Raw genomic sequence first — 17872 nt, forward strand, 5'->3', positions numbered from 1 at the left:
CAAGAGATCAAACGACGTATTGCATTAAGCAAATCTGCTGCACAAGACCTTTTTAAAGTGTTGAAGAGCAAAGATGTCAGCTTGAGGACTAAGGTGCAGCTGACCCAAGCCATAGTATTTTCAATAACCTCATATGCATGTGAAAGCTAGACAGTGAATAAAGAAGACCGTAGAATAATTAATGCCTTTGAGTTATGGTGTTGGAGGAAAATATTGAAAGTGCCATGGGCTGCCAAAAGAACCAAGAGATTCGTTTTGGAAGAAGTGCAGCCAGAGTGCTCCTTAAAGGCCAAGATGTCCAAACTTCGTCTCTCATACTTTGGACATATTATTAGGAAGGACCAGTCGCTGAACAAGGATATCATGCTTCGTTAAGGTGGCGGGTCAGAGAAAAAGAGGAAGACCCCCAACGAGATGGATTGGCCAAGTGGCCGCATGGATGGATCAAACGTGGCAACAGTAGTGAGGTTGGTCCAGGATCTGTCAGTGTTTCATTCTGCTGTGCATAAGGCCACTATGGGTTGGTGCCAACTCAATGTCACCTAACAACAACAAAGATTTACAACCTCGGAAACTCTGTGCAGGTTCGCTATGAGTCGGAACTCACTCCACAGCACATAACAACAACAGTGCAACAAACTCACTGACAGATGAGTGGTAGTCATGAAAGTACTATGGGACAGACCCATCTAGACAAACACTTAACATCAACAACAACACTACCTTATAGGGTTGTTTGGAAGATCCAATGGAGTAATACATGTAAAGTGCTTAGCACAGAGCCTGGTGATAGAGGTGTTCCCATAGATGTTAATTTTTATTTAACAAAAGTTCAGCTAGTGCATACGGTGTTCAGCTAGTGCAACCACTCTTTAAGGTGCTTCTTTCAAATATGGATCTCATAATAATCTTCTGTGGCAAATACTACTATTATTATTTTCACTTTACAAATGCAAAAACTGTGGCAAAAAAAAATCAGGAAACAGCACAGCTGCTAGTAAGTGGCAAAGGACTTAAAACTCCTTGCTAAACTGCTTCTCCCAAATTTTGAGTTATGAGAAAACGCTGCAAACTGCAAAGTGTCTACCATTGATTAGTCCCCTAGGGTAAAATGAGCTCTGCTTTCCTGTAGTTTCATAGAGACAAAAGCCTAAACCGCTCTCACAGCACTGTCTTTCCTATACAGTACTCACGGCCTACGCAATGCAAGCCACACCCCTTCTAGGCCTGCCTCGGCACGCCCAGCCACGCTAACGACACTGGCCCCGCCTCATCCCAGGCTGCAGCGCAGAGCGAGCCGGCGCCTCGCTGGCTTCCACGTACTCACTCCAACGCCTCCCTCCCCCCACCTACGGAGAGCACTTCCGGGTCACTAAAGCAGGTGCCTCATTCCCTCTTCCGGCCACCTCCGACCTTTTACGCTTGTTTTCTGCCGGTTTTATCTTGGCGAGCTTAATTCGCTCCCGGCCTTCGGCCGTGGCTCCTCTACGACCCTCATCCAGTCCCAGCGGGTCGCTACTCATCGCGCATCTCCTGGCCATTCGGAGAGACTCTACCGGTTTTTCCGTGCATTTTAACGGCGAGGCCCGGACTGAGGCCTGCCGCGCGCGGTTACTGCCGAGTCTACCTGACCCCGCGTCTCCCCGCAGCTTCGTTCAGACAGCTGCCGCCGCCGCCTCGAGATGCTGCGGTCAGGGTCCGCGCAGTGCTGGGCGGCCGCCGCGGGCCGTTGGGGTTGCAGGCTGCTAGCGTTGCTGCTGGTGGTGCCGGGGCCCGGCGGAGCTTCCGAGATCACCTTCGAGCTGCCGGACAACGCCAAACAGTGCTTCTACGAGGACATCATAGTGGGCACGAAGTGCACCCTCGAGTTCCAGGTATCACGGACCCTGGGAGTCCCGGGACTCCAGCTTAGGGCTTCAAGGGTCAGCTGCAACCTGCGGGTTGTCCCTCTACTGTAGTGTTTACTCGTTCTTTGGCAGGTTCAAGAAGCACCTCTAGAGAGCTAATAGGAACCGGGCATTTGGATTTCCTTTTCTAAACATTTAAGACGATTATTAAAGTATATGGATTCCTAGCTGGGACTTTTTTTATATTCTCAAATGCCCTTCATTTTAAGGCCCATTGAGCGTTCTTCCTTTAAAGATTCTCTTTTAAAACAATTATTCCTGCTCTAGAGTGCCCGATGCCAGCCTCCAACCCCTGATCCACACCTCCACTTGAACCAGCTTTGAAGTGATACCAGTATCTGACTTCATTGCTTTTCAGAGATTAAGATATTTGGTTAATGTTCTTCTTTGTGGGAGAGCTCCTTTGGAAGCCAAATGACCACCTGCCAAACAAATGCTGTGATAAATGAGATGCCCTGCTGATCCTAGAGAGTATATCAAAGAGAAACAATTTAACAGAATGTGGATAATGTACTGGACCCCAAGGAGGGTTTGAACTTCAGGGTCGGGTCGGCAGTTCATACTGGCCAGCTGCTCCTCAGAAACCCTGAACAGAATCGCTATGGGTCGGAACCTACGCTACAGCCCTCAACACCACCACCACCAGTTTTATAAATTAGCTAGAGCAATCTTGACTCTACATTTTTTGTTGGTAGGTTCATTTTACACATTTGAGCACCTGTTGAGTGTCAGTTGATGGACTATGAACCTGTTGAATGTTGTTACTGCTGTGGAGTCGGTTCCGAGTCATAGTGACCCTGTATTAAAGGTATCTGAGGCTGTAAATCTTTGTGGAAGTAAGAACCTCATCTTTCACCTAAAGAGACACAAGAACTCAATATGCCGACCTTGTTCTTTGTAGTCTAGTGCTTCTCATACAGAGCTACTGTGCTCTCAGGTTCTGGTGAAGAGCAGTGATCAAAGCAGATATGGGTCTACCATCATTCTTGATTCTCCTCCCATTCTGTCTTTCTCTTCTTAATATTGTTGTTAAGTGCCATCGAGTCAGTTCTGACCCATAACGACCCTGTATAGGGTTTCTGAGGAGCAGCTGGTGAGCTTGAACCACTGACCTTGCAGTTCAAACCGACTTTGCAGTCCAGCCTACAATACCACATCAGTACCTGCTCATTCATTGAAACTGTGTGCATTGAAAGCAGAAAATAGGGGCTGTGTGGCCTGGCCTTTGAGAAGACTTTTCAAGCTGAACTGATGAATTTTAAATACTTTGACAAATGGGAAGACAGAATAGCCTTTGCAAAGACCCTTGTGTAAGAGTGAGCACTGGGACCGTGAAAACCATAGAGAGCTGCTACTATATGGTTGGAGAGGAGAATAAAGAGCCAGAAGAAGAGTGGTGGAAGACACAGACTGGGATGTCAGCAGGGCCTTTAGGTTATGTTAATTAAGGCTTTTTGAAGTGAAGTGATAGAATATTCTGGTAGCTGCATGGTAAGGTGTTACACTGTAGAGGTGGGCGACTAGTTAGGAGGCTGGAAATCTAGGCAAGAATTAATAGTGGTGACTCAGTCTTAGCAGTGGAGAAGGAGAAAAGTGAACGGATAGGCAAAAATTTAGAGGGAAACAAATTATGGTGATGATTTGTCCATACGTTGTGAAAGGAAAGATTAAGGGTGACTTTGTTAACTCTTTGAATTAAAACCCCTTATGCAAAGCTACTGCCCTTCCAGGTGATTCTGACTCAGCAACCTTATAGGAACTGCTTGGAAGCAGTTGGTGGTATTAAGTGGTCTCAAGTTGGTTCCAACTCATGATGACCCTACATAGGGTTAGTGAGGAGCGGCTAGTGAGTTTGAATCACCAATCTTGCAGTTCATACCAACTTTACAGTCCAGTGCAGATACTACAGCCCTGCTACCCCCCCCCCCCCAGATTGCTATATATTTCTGGGAAGTTGGTGGGTTCAAACCTTCAACCTTAAAATTAGCACTTAGCAGGGCTCCTTGAAAAGACACATGGTGTCATTTAATGTTAAATGCAACAATAAACACATACTAAGTATAGAACTAGCATAGGGAGGAAGGATAGTCAGGGAAATTTTAGCTGAGAGGCTAATGAATGATAAATAGGAATTGCACTGTATTCCGGAGGAGCTTGGTGGCACAATGTTTAAGTGCTTGAATGCCAGCTGAAAGGTTAGTGGTTGGAACCCACTAGCTGCTCCAAGGCAGAAAGATGTTGCAATGTACCTTTTTTTTTAAACAAATCCACAGTTTTATTCATTTACTTTTCAGTTAAGTTTTAAATCCTTGAGGGATACAGCATCACACGGATTCTGTGTCCAATGGCCTTAGCAGGAAGATTGCTTCAGAATTTAGCCTGAACCATGCCACTGTTTCCATGGGCACGAGTTACCTTTCCCCAGATTACTCTGGTTTTGTTAGGTTTGCCACCAGGAGTCACTGTATTGTTCTTTGCTTTGTACACATAAGCACATCTCTTGCCTAAGTAGAATTCGGTTTCATCTCGAGCATAAACACCTTCAATTTTAAGAAGAGCTGTATGCTCCCGTTGGTTCCGGAGACCCCGTTTATAGCCAGCAAAAATGGCTTTGGACCATAGCCTTCCAGACATAGTGCTGGCTTTGAAGTCCTGTTCCCAGCAGGCTTCCTAGACTCCAAGATGGCGGAAAAAGGGAGGCCACAATATACTTTTGATTTGCAGCCTTCAAACCCCTATGGGGCAATTCTCTGTCCTATTTTGTTTATTGTTATTAAAGTGCCATTGAGTTGCTTCTAACTCATAAGGACCCTGTATAGGGTTTCTGGGGGAGCAGCTGGTGAGTTTTATACTGCCACCTTGTGGTTCAAATTGACCTTAGGGTCCAATGCGTACCCTACAACACCACCACAGTGCCATCAAATTGGTTTCAACTCATAGCAACCCTGTGTACAACAGAAGAAAACACTGCTCGCTCCTGCGTCATCCTCACAGTTGTATTTGAGCCTGTTGCTGCCACTGTTGTCAGTCCATGTCATTGCAGCGCTGCCTCTTTTTACTAACCTTCCACTCTGTCCTATAATGCCCCTGTTAGTCAGAATCGACTCATTGGCATCAATTTTTGGTATGATTGTATTTTCCAGGCATTTATGTTATATTGTAGAGTTACTCTGAGCTCTTATACCAAAGTTTTACATGACGCTGACCCTTGGTCAAAGCATAAAATAGACCATTAGTGTTGCTTTGTAGCTGTGGGTCAGAAGACTGTAGGGGTGGTTTGTACCATTTGCCAGCTTTGTTTATTGACAACCATGAGATTGATGGTTTGTACCTGCTCTAGTTGAGGCCCTCAAGAGTTCTACTGTTGAGACTGGTTACCTGGTAGAAATATGCCTATGTGACCAGTAAAGCATAAAAAAGCCCAGTTTGGGCTCCATTTTAGACTCCCTGATTCTTAGGTGTTTCTTGAACAGTTACTTGGGTGCTTACTAATCTGGGAGAGTGTGTGTGAAGTCACAGCCCTCACAGAAGAAAGACAAAGGAATTCACACTTTGATCTCCCAAGACCTCTTGTGAGACAGCCTTTGGCTTTTATGTTGTTGCTAGAGAGGTACCCACCTCTTCTTGACAGTTTACTTTATGCTACTTTTACCAAAGACCTACATTCATGCCTGGTTTTTTTTTTTTTCTAACAAGAATAAATTCAAATAGAGTTTTCACTTTTACCAAAAAAAGATGAAAAGTGAAATTAGCTTTCAGCGTTTGTTTTGTTGCAAGCCTTTGAAAGAGGTAGTTCTCTAGGTGACATCCATAAAGACTGTGTTCTGCATCTTCCTTTGTTGTTGTTGTTAAGTGCTCTTGAGTCAGTTCCAACCCATAGCAACCCTGTAGGTTTTTTGAGGAGCGGCTGGTGAACCTGAACCGCCGACCTTGCAGTTCAAAGCAATATTGCAGTCCAGCTCATTAACCCTCAGCGTAGCAATTATGGTCTTAAAAGATGCAACAAATGATCTTTCCCAGTATGAATCAAGCCCCAGGGAATACAGGGACAAAAATGTAAAACAAAATTCAAAATTATTTTTTAAAAAAAAACTAAGCATAGTTACTGGTCTGACAGAGTCTGGTGCAACTCCTGAGGCTGTGGCGCTCAGACGCCCTTCATACCTGGATCTAACCTCACCCATGGGGATCACCTTTCAGCCAAACAGCAGAGTGACCTATAAAGTGAACAGTAATATCCATGAGGAATGTAATCTTCAGAACAATCAACCAAAAGAGCAGCATTTACCCCAAAACAAAGCTCAGAAAATAGGAAAGGGAAGGAAAGAAGGAACCTATTTGCCTTATGAAATTTGTTTCAAAATTACTTTCACAATATAAATAAGATTGCCATTTTTCACATACCTGTGCTCACCTCTAGAACCCAGAGTGGTATTACAAAGCTTCTTTTCCAGGAACTCTGCTCATCAGGGTCTCAGTGTGGCGCTGTGGGCTACTACTGCATCAGACTGCAAAGCTGTTTGAACTGCAAGGTCGATGGTTCAAGCTCACCATCTGCTCCTTGGAAATCCCATACAGGATCGCTATGGGTTGGAATCGACTCGATGACACTTAACAACAACATACTCATCATCAAACCATCTTTGAACTGTGTCTGTAAGCACTATATTTAATGTTGTTTTGTTGTTGTTAAGTGCCATCGAGTCAGTTCCGACCCATAGCGACCCTGGATAGGGCTTCCAAGGAGCAGCTGGTGAGCTTGAACTGCCAATCTTGCCGTTCAGACGGCTTTGCAGTCTGGCACATTAACCCACAGCGCCACAATTGGTTCCAACTTATAAAGACCCTATGAGATGGATTGGCCAAGTGGCAGCATTGATGGACTCAAGCGTGGCAACAGTAGTGAGGTTGGCCCAGGATCGGGCAGTGTTTCGTTCTGCTGTGCATAAGGTCGCTATGGGGCAGTACTGACTCAATGGCACCTAACAACAACAGAACAAAACACTGCTCTCTCCTGCCCATCCTCACAATTGTTATGTGTGAGCCTTATGTGCTATTTGATACAATTTTGTAGGTTATTTGGGTCTAAGAACTCAAAAAAAAAATTTTTTTTTTTTCATATTAATGGTAATTGCTTCTTTGCTTTAATATGGTTTAAGATTATGGGAGGTTTTATAGGAACGCTCTACTTTAAGATTGTTGTTAAGTGCTATTGAGTTGTTTCCAAGGAACAGCTGGTTGGTTTGAACTGTCAACCTTGTGGTTCACAATATAGTGCTAAGCGTAGCAGGAGAAATATATTTTCTTGTAGTAAACTGAAGATTTCTAAGGTTGACATTTTGGGTCCTGTGAGTCTTCTCTTTAGCAAACAAACACAATGTAACTGCCATTGTTAGTGCAGATGTGAAGCACAAATACTTTTAAAGAACTTAATTAAACAAACTGGTAGTCTGATGTTTGGGAAAGAGAGTGAGCAGGGGTATGTAAAAAAGATCCTGAGGCTACCAGGAAGAGAAACAGGGGAATGTTATGCCATTTTTCTGTTACCCCAGGTTTTAAGTGAATGCAGTGCTTCTTCATTGAGAGTGGGTGTTGGTGGGAGAAGAGGGGCACCACCTCCTACCTTGCAGCTCAAGCTCACCTGGAAACATTTGATGATATCTGGAGACGCTGGGAACTAGAGGGCACTTAATAACCACAGCAAACACTTCTGATTATCACAGTTGGATAGGATTGGGATGTGGGGAGGAGGGAAACTACTGGTAAGTAGTAAATAGTGGGCAGGGATTCAGCTACACATGCTGTAATAAACAGGACAGCCTACCCACCTACAACCAAGAATTTTGGGGCCCAAAATGGGAATATTGCTAACGTTGAAAAACTGTAGGCTAGAGGGATGAGAGATTGAATTGTGGCAAGAATCTGTTAGGAAATTGTGATAGTAGCTCTGTCTGAATTGTAGATTAGGAATGGAAAGTATGGAATTAATTTTAAAGAAGCAATAAGATAGCTCAAATTTCTGTCATCAAATTGGGCAGATAGTTTGCGAAGTTTCACAGTTTGTGTCTTAGATAACCAGCTAGTTTATAAAGGGATGTCATTAAGCGAAGTAATGATAATGTTTTAAAGTTTGATGGAAGAGAAGTGGAATGATAATCAGTTCTTGTTCTCTTCAGTGTGTGTGTATGTGTATTTGATGATTCAAAGTACAACAGATAAATGGGGTATATCAAAATGAAGTAATTATTTTTACCTGGAAAGAAAGGTTAATTGACTTTTAGGGGAAAGGGTCAAAAACATCCACCCGCTGCTCTTTCCAAGAAAGATGAGGGCTTCTGCTCCCATAAAGATTTACTGCCTCAGATAGCTTGTATAGGATGGCTGTGCATTAGAATCAACTCAATGGCAGTGGGTTTGGTTTATGTCTGCCCTTAAATACAAGCTTTCCAGATAAAGACTTGTTTGCTTTTGTTTTATTTTTGCTTTCATCACAAGTTTTTAGCAGTATTATTTTATCAGTTATTTTGCTTGCAAATAAGGTTATAAGTGATGATACGCCATTTTAAAAGTCCGCAAATCTACTCACTTCATGATGTAGGCAGAAGTTATGTGATAGATGTGTTTACAAGTATGATTAAAAAAAAAGAATAGCTGTAGAGACTGCCTGTGTACAAAAAAACAAAAACAAAAAACAAGCACCTCATGGAATTAAGTTTCTTGATTTAGCAGTTTTAGGGTCATAGTTTTAATGGGACCAACCAAACTAAAGCCGTTTATGTTGAGTTGATTCTGACTCATAGCAACCCTGTTAAGATAAGAGTAGAACTGCCCCATATTGTTTCCAAGATTATAAATGTTTTGGGAAGCAGACTGCCACATCTTTCAACCTCAAAGTGCCTTGGTAAATTTGAACTGCTGACCTTAAAGGGTAGTAGTCAGGTACTTAGTCACTGTGCCACCAGGATTCCTTTTCATAGGATATCAGTTAATTGGTCTAATAACACATTTTTTGCTTCTGTTTTATCCTATTATAATACATACTGCCTGGGGTCTTAAAAGCTTCCAAGAACCCATCCAAGACACAATAATCTGACTGTCAATGGTACTTTTAATATTCTTCTCCAAGACCATGACTCAAATGCATCAATTCTTCTATAGTCTTCTTCATTCACTGTATAGCTTTCACATGCATATGATACTATTGGGTCAGGTGCACTTTAGTCCTCAAACTGACATCTTTGCTCTTGAAAATTTTAAAGAAATTTTCTGCATCAGATTTGCATAATGCATTATGTCATTTGATATCCTGACTGCTGCTTCATGAGTGTTGATGGTGGATCCAAGCAAAATGAAGTCTTTGACAACTTCCATTTTTTTCCATTTATATGGATGTTGTCAGTTGGTCCAGTTGCGAAGATTTTTGTTTCCTTTCGTTGAGATACAATCTGTACTGGAGGTTGTGGTCTTTGTTCTTCATCAGTAAATATTTTAAATCCTCTTGCTTTCAGCAAGCAAAGTTGTATCATGTGCATATGTTGTTGTTGTGAAGTGCTGTCGAGTCGATTCCGACCCATAGCGACCCTGTATAGGGTTTTCGAGGAGCAGCTGGTGAGCTTGAACCACCAACCTTGCAGTTCAAATGGCTCTGCAGTCTGGCGCATTAACCCACAGCACCACACCAGGACAAGATGGTTAATGAATCTTCCAGTTCTGATGCCATGTTCTTCATTTAATCCAGTTTCTCAAATTATTTGTTCAGCATACAGATTGATTAAGTATAGTGAAAGAATATAACCCTGGCTCTTAACCTTTCCTGATTTTAAACCAATCGGTGCCTCCATGTTCTCTTAGAACAAGTGCCTCTTGATCTATATACAAGTTACTCATGAACACAACCAAGTGTTCTGGAATACTCATTCTTTGCAGTGTTATCCATTGCTTGTCATGATCCACAGAGTTGAAAGCCTTTGTATAGTAGTAAAGCACAGGTAAACATCTTTTTGCTATTCTCTCCTTTCAGCCAAGATTTATTTAACGTCAGCAGTAATAGCCCTTGTTCCGAGTCCAAGTCTGAATCCAACTCAGACCTCTGGCAGTTCCCTATCAGTGTATTGTTGCAGCCATTATTGAATTCTCTCTAGCAGAATTTTCTTGCATGTGATAGTAATGATATTGTCTGATGATTTCCTCATTCTGTTAGGTCACCTTTCCTTGCATTAGGCACAATTTGGATCTCTTCTAACCAGTTGTCTGGGGAGCTGATTTCCAAATGTCTTGACTTAAATGATGAAGTGCCTCTAGTGATGCATCCGTTTGTTGAAAGATTTTAATTTATATTTGATCAATTCCTGGAACCTTGTTCTTACCCAATGCTTCAGTGCACTTTGAATTTCTTCCTTCAGTACCATTGGAACTTAATCATGTGCTACCTCTTGAAATAACCTCATATTTTCAATAACCTCACATGCATGCAAAAGCTGACAGTGAATAAGGAAGACCGTAGAACTGATGCATTTGAGTTATGGTGTTGGAGGAGAATATTGAAAGTGCCATGGGCTGCCAAAAGAACCAACAGGCCTGTATTGGAAGAAGTGCAGCCAGAGTGCGTCTTGGTGGCCAGGATGGCCAGACTTTGTCTTTCATACTTGGGACATATTGTCAGGAGGGAGTAGTCACTGGAGAAGGATATCATGTTTGGTAAGGTGGAGGGTCAGAGAAAAAGAGGAAGACCCCCAGTGAGATGGATTGGAAAAGTGGCAGCATCACTGGGTTCAAGTGTGGCAACAATTGTGAGGTTGGCCCAGGATCGGGCAGTATTTCGTTCTGTTGTGCATAGGGTCGCTATGAGTCGGTACCGACTCGATGGCACCTAACAGCCACAACTATAGGCAAAATACTGAACGATGCAGAAAGCATCAAAAGAAGATAGAAGGAATACAGTCTTCTTGGTACCAAACAGAAAGGTCGATGTTTAGTTATTTCAAGAGGTTGTTGTTGTTACCAGACATGATATCCTTCTCCAGTGACTGGTCCTTCCTGACAATATGTCTGAAGTATGAGAGATGAAGGTTGGCCATCCTGGCCTCCAAGGAGCACTCTGGCTTTACTTCTTCCAACACAGATCTGTTGGTTCTTTTGGCAGCCCATGGCACTTTCAATATTCCCTTCAGTTTTGCCCATAGAGTCCATCAATATTGCAAGTTGAGACTTGAATTTTTACTTAAGTTTTTTCAGCTTGAGAAATGCTGAGCATGTTCTTCCATTTAGATTTTCTAACTATGTTGTTGTTGTTAAGTGCCATCGAGTTGGGTCCGACCCATAGCGACCCTGTACAGGGTTTCCGAGGGTGTAAATCTTTACGGGAGTAGAAAGCCTCATCTTTCTCCCGCGGAGCGGCTGGTAGTTTCGAACCGCTGACCTTAAGGTTCGCAGCCCGATTCGTAACCACTACGCTACCAGAGCTCCTTATAGGCCTTTACATATATCATTACGATACTTGACTTTTTCTTCTCAAGTTGCCCTTTGAAATTTTCTGTTCAGCTTTTTTACCTTTCATTTCATCCATTTGCTTTAGCATCTGTATGCTGGAGATTGAGTTGTACGGTCTCTTCTGACATGCTTTTGGTCTTTTCCTTCTTTCTTGTCTTACTGACCTTTTGCTTTCTTCCTGTATGATGTTCTTAATGTCATCCCACAACTCCTGTAGTCTTAAGTCATTAGTTTCTAAGCCTTATGTGGTGGTGGTGATGGTGGTTGTGTGCCACCAAGTTGTTTATGACTCATCATGACCCTGTACGGGTCTTTACAGGCTGTAAATCTTTACAGGAGCAGAAACCTTCATCTTTCTCCCACCAAGCGACTGGTAGATTGGAACTTTTGACCTTAAAGTTATCAGCCCAGCTCATAATCCACTATACTCCCAGAGCTTCTTAATGGTTGTTGTTGTTAGGTGCCATCGAGTTGGTACTGACTCATAGCAACCATATGCACAGCAGAATGAAACACTGCCCGGTCCTGGGCCAACCTCACAATTGTTGCCACACTTGAGCCCACTGATGCTGCCACTTTGCCAATCTATTGCACTGGGGTCTTCCTCTTTTGTTCTGACCCTCCATCTTACCAAACATGATATCTGGTCCTTCCTGACAATATGTCCAAAGTATGAGAGATGAAGTCAGGCCATCCTGGCCTCCAAGGAGCACTCTGGCTACACTTCTTCCAACACAGATCTGTTTGTTCTTTTGGCAGCCCATGGTACTTCCAACACCATAACTCGAAAGTATCAATTCTTTTACGATCTTCCTTATTTACTGTCCAGCTTTCACATGCATATGCGGTTATTGAAAATACCATGGCTTGCGTTGTTGTTGTTGTTGTTAACCTTCGAGTCGGTTCTGACCCATAGCGACCCTGTACTGGGTTTCCGAGGGTGTAAGTCTTTACGGGAGTAGAAAGCCTCATCTTTCTCCCACGGAGCAGCTGGTAGTTTCGAACCGCTGACCTTAAGGTTCGCAGCCCAATTCATAACCACTACGCTACCAGCTTGCGTTAGGCGCACCTTAATAACAGGAAAATAAACTAAAATTTTTGGAAAGCAAATATTACGTATGAGCAGTAAGCTTAGTTGTTAAGAGTATGACTTTGAAGTTCAAATTTTGTCTCTTAACTGATGAGTAATCTAAGAAACGATACAACTTCAGTTTCTCAATCTGTCAGATATAGAAGAAAACCCTTTCTTGTAGGAACATTGGAAGGAATAAGAGATAAAATTAATTGTGCTACACCAGTCAGTACAGTTGTTTGGCTGTTGTTGTTGTCTGATGCAGTCGAGTTGGTTCCGGTTCATAGCTACTGTACAGCATCATGGAACAAATGCCTGGTCCTGCACATTCTCCCATTGTTATGTTTGAACTCACTGCTATAGCCACATGTCAGTCCATCTTATTGAGGGTCTTCCACTTTTGGGCTGACCTGCAGTTGTCTGGCTCTTGTTGATCTTTTAATTTATACATAGCTGTTGACAAGATAAACTGGAATATCTCTTCTAAATTCTGCCAATTGGAAATTTAAAAATACATAAAATTTCATGTGAGAGTAAAATTCTATGTTACCTTATTGCTCTTTTAATAGAAAAACTGACTAATTTCTCACACTTACTATTGTCTTCATTTTTTTAAATCTTTTTATAGGTGATTACTGGAGGTCACTATGATGTAGATTGTCGGTTAGAAGATCCTGATGGTAATGTGTTATACAAAGAGATGAAGAAACAATATGATAGTTTTACCTTCACAGCCTCCAAAAATGGGACATACAAATTTTGCTTCAGCAATGAATTTTCTACGTTCACGCATAAAACTGTGTATTTTGATTTTCAAGTTGGAGAAGACCCACCTTTGTTTCCTAGTGAGAACCGAGTCAGTGCTCTTACCCAGGTAAATATGAAGTCAGCAATATAATATTGGAATGTTTAAAGGAGCAAAAGCATATTTTAATATTATACATTAACTCGTTGGTGAACATAGAATTTTGACACTTTAATAATCTTTAAAGCCTACTTTAATTCTTATAGTAGATTAAGCATTTTACTAAGAACTTTAGGTTTTTATACAGAAAACCAGTGCTAAAGGACTGTGTGAACTTCTAAGTATAAACGGTGGCTGTTGTTGGCTGCTTTGTCGGTTCTGACTCATAGCAACCCTGTGTATGATTTCCAAAAGCAGCTTGTGGGTTTGAATTGCTGCCCTTTTGGTTCACAGTCCAGTGCTTATCCTACAGCTCCATACCAGGGCTTGTAAAAAAGTAAAAATTCTTAAAACAAGAGGATCCTTAAGGGAGACACATCAATAGGAAAAGGAAATTTAGGAAAGCTAAGGAATCACAAGGAGCTCTGGTAGTGTAGTGGTTACAAATCAGACTGCAAGCCGCAAGGTCAGCAGTTCGAAACTACCAGCTGCTCCATGGGAGAAAGATGAAGCTTTCTGCTCCCGCAAAGATTTACAGCCTCAGAAACCCCTATGGGTCGGAATCGACTCGATGACACTTAACAACAACAAGGAATCACAGTTCATAACAACAAATGTAACTTGCAAGGTTGGTTTGAACCGCAAATTCTGTGGTCAGGCTCACCAGCCGCTCCTTGGAAACCCTATGCAAGGTCGCTATGAGTTGGAACTGACTTGATGGCACATAACAGCAGCAATGTAACTTCATAGGGAGGAGAAGCACCATCATCATCAGGCAGAACTTAATTCTATGAAGTAGTGATCAGACATACCTGCACTCGCCACCCTTTTTAGCAATTGTGACCCTAGTCACCCCTGCCATGGCATATTCGACTTCCCTGCTGGCTTTGGGAATTTGTTGCCACACAGAATTCGCAGACCATACTTACAGTTCAGTGGTTTACTAAAGAAGCATCTAGACAAAGTCTGAAAGGCTCACCAAAAGTACAGAGTATATCCCCACATCTTTCTCAAGTCCTCTTTGTCATACAAGCAAGTAGGGCTTTCTCTCTGCCATGCACAACTGCTGAGGACAGGTTCCTCTCAGCTGGCCTTGGCCCTCTTTGGAATAGTGTTGAAAAACTCTTTAGATTTTGCTTTGCCAATAAATGTACAGAGGCACCTCACTCTGCCACTAAGCCAGCCACCTACCCGAAAGTGCTCAGCTCTGTCAGTCCGTGGGTTGGCAAACTTATTGCAGCTGACTCACTCCATGAGCTGGGAAGTTCATCACCATCTCATCCTGGTTTCCTAGTTCTAACTGTTGCCACTATTTCACAACTCTTGCTGCTGCTTCTTACTGTCTGGTGCCTTCTCTCTGTTTCTTGGGTCTAGGAGGTTCTCAGTGCAAGATTGTTGTTGTTAAGTGCCATTGAGTTGGTTCTGAGCTGTAGTGAACCCTGTATAGTGTTTTCAAAGAGTGGCTGGTAGGTTTGAACCGCTGACCTTGAGGTTTAAACTGACCTTGTGGTCCCGTGCATTATCCTGCAGTGCCACACCAGGACTCCAGTGCAGTATGCTGAGTCCAAAAGATGAACTCCACCTCGGGTTCTGCTCCTTTATGGTTCTGAGATCCGTTTTTAAGCCTCTGGTATTTGCTCATTTTTAGCCTAGCAGGATGACAAAATTGAGCAGTCCCCTCACAAGGGTTCCATACACCTTATTTACATAGGCCACCAACTCGACAACACTTAGCAACAACAATCCCTGCAAGGGTTCCATAGCACTATTAGCAAGCTGTCCAGTCTTGGTGGGCCACAAACACCATATTTGCATCAACCCACCCAATCATTTTTGGAGAGTCACAAAGGGCCATTGAAGAACCATATAGAGTTAATTCACTACCTTAGAAGGTTGGTATAACTAGAAGCAAAAATTATGCCTTAATTAATACATATGTAAATATATCAAAGAGTTGTGGTGTTGCAAGATAAATCAATGGACCACAAGGTCTGCTTGAACTATAAGCTTGGTTTGAACCACGAGGTCGGTGGTTCAAACTCACTCACTAGCCACTCCTTGGAAATCCTATACAAGGTCGCTATGAGTCAGAACTTACCGTCAGCATATAACAACAACACTCTTTATACCTGTACTTAATTTAATGTATTAATATAACTCAAGCTACTATTTTAATAATTCTGCTTTAACTGAAAATAGAATTTTGAAGATTAGTGTTATCTAACAAAAATAGTTAAGGAAGCTAAATTTGGTTTTAATTTGTAGAAGATCTTAATGAGAGAAAAGATAGAAAAAAAATTTAAAGTCAATGGACAGACACTGTTCAGATGATGAGAAGGGCTATTTTATTTCTAATTTAAATACAATATAAGCCTACATTGTATTTAAAAGATTCAGTAAGACATCAAAAATAATTTCTTGCCACCTACTTCTTAAAATCTTAAACTAATATCTTATTTTTCCAGTTTCTCTGTAATCTCTTGGCCATTGTCTTTTGACAAGAGCCAAGGTAGTTTTTGAGAACGCACAAGCGTCTTATTCTTAAGCCTATCGTAAACGTTGCTATTGTTAAATGTCATCAAATCAGTTCTTACTCAGAGTTTCCAAGGAAAGGCTGGTGAGTTTGAACCACCGATGTTGCAGTTAACAGTTCAGTGTTTGTTCTATAGTACTACAGCAGTATTAGGAAAATGTATGTAAATGCTCTTATTTAAGAACTGTTGTCTTTATTAAAATTCTGTTGAAAGGCCCTGCGCTTTGTAAAATGTTTTCTTTTTCTCTGAGGCCATTGTTTAAAACTTAGCCTGTATCTGTCTTCATGAATTATAACTTACATCAGAAAGTAAAAACCAGTTGATTCCATTGATGCACATGATCCCTCCTGCATCAGAGTAGAACTGCTTGTTCTAGGAACCTAAGTGGGTAAATGTAGGAAATGAATGGTAATAAAGCAGCTATTACCACTTAGCCGCCATTATTTTCATCACATTTTTTTAATCCTTTCTCAGTCTTACTTTCTACTTTCAGAAAGCTAGTAAGTCTCTCATATAGCTGATTGGTTGTGTGCCATTGAGTTGGTTCCAATTCATAGCGAACCTGAATAGGATTTCCTGGGCTATAAATCTTTACAACAGAAAACCACATCTTTCTCCTGAGGAGCAACCAGTAGATTTGAACTGCTGACCTTTCAGTTAGTAGCCCAGCTCATAATCTACTATGCTACCAGGGCTCCCTCATATAGTAGGGATACATATACATTAGCTGTTCATACTTTAAAATTGAAAAATTACTACCTGGTAAATACAAAATAAGTGATGGCATTCTAAATGATGGCTCTAGAATAGGTAATGATCAGCAGTCACTGCTAAAATCATTATATGAAAGACTGATGGGAAACTAATAGGTGTATCTGAATCTATTGATCATTCAAAAAAGAAATATAATCAGATACTATGTATCTCTTGATACTATGTAATAAGAAATACACAGTATTGCTTATGAGATGTTCCTGCCCAGAACATTAAACTTGAATCCCATCAAGCCCTTGTATATATCAGTTTACAAGAAATACAGTGATGGTGGAACACCATGCAGTCAGCAAAATCCAAGTAATGGAAAATATAGGACAGATGATCTACTTTCTTCAACAAATAGATGGCAAGGGGTAAAATGGAAGAGAACCTAAAGATTGAATAAATAATTATTGTTCATCCCAAGGATTATATTGACTGTTTGAAATCTGATTTGAAAACAACTTTTGAGATGTGGGGAAATGTGAGTGCTAACTATATTCGTTGATTTTGTTGTTGTTAAATGCCATGGAGTTGATTCTGACTCATAGCAACTATGTATAGGGTTTCTGAGGAGCAGCAGGTGGATTTAAACTGCTGACCTTGTGGTTCAAACTGACATTGCAGTCAAGTGCTAATCCTATAGCACCCACCAGGACTCAAGTTGATTTTAAGGAACTATTTTTAATTCTTCTAGGTGTAGTGTGGTACTGGGTTACATTTTTTTTTTTTTTTTTAGTGCTATCTTTTAGAGATAAATATTTAGTAAGCAAGTATTTGTAGCTGAAATGATGCAATGTCTGGAATTTGCTTCAAAATAATTGCTTTAGGAAGGAAAGTAGATGAGAAATAGATGAAACAAGATTTAAAGCAAAAACCAAACCCCTGGTTGTCAAGTCAGTTCTGACTTTTGGTCTTATGTGTTACAGAGTAGAAATGCTCCATAGAGTTTTCTTGGCTGTAATCTTTGTTGTGGTGCTGTAGGATGAAACACTGCATCACAAGGTCGGTTAGAACCATAAGATCAGCAGTTCAGACTCATCAAATGCTTCTTTGAACCCCTATAAAGGGTAATCAGTAGTCGGAACTGACTTGATGGCACGTAACAACAACAATATGCAAATTCAAACTGAAACTGAAGAAAATGGAAACAAGTCTATGAGAGCCAAAATATGACCTTGAATTTATCCCACCTGAATTTAGAGATCAT

General features: G+C 41.5%; 1 protein-coding gene and 1 pseudogene across 1 annotated transcript in view; one reads left to right on the top strand and one right to left on the bottom strand.

The window, feature by feature from the left end:
• The first annotated feature begins 1682 nt into the window (after positions 1-1682).
• The window catches only part of TMED7 (transmembrane emp24 protein transport domain containing 7), a 21724-nt gene continuing 5534 nt past the window's right edge, over positions 1683-17872 (top strand). Inside the window, exons 1-2 of the mRNA XM_006870532.1 lie at positions 1683-1874; positions 13097-13342. Of these exons, the coding sequence (XP_006870594.1) occupies positions 1683-1874; positions 13097-13342 (438 nt within the window). The remainder of the gene's footprint in view (positions 1875-13096; positions 13343-17872) is intronic.
• Positions 4209-4541, bottom strand: LOC102816155 (annotated as a pseudogene).

Source organism: Chrysochloris asiatica, unplaced genomic scaffold (genome assembly GCF_000296735.1).
Source record: "Chrysochloris asiatica unplaced genomic scaffold, ChrAsi1.0 scaffold00143, whole genome shotgun sequence".
In the NCBI taxonomy this organism is placed as follows: domain Eukaryota; kingdom Metazoa; phylum Chordata; class Mammalia; order Afrosoricida; family Chrysochloridae; genus Chrysochloris; species Chrysochloris asiatica.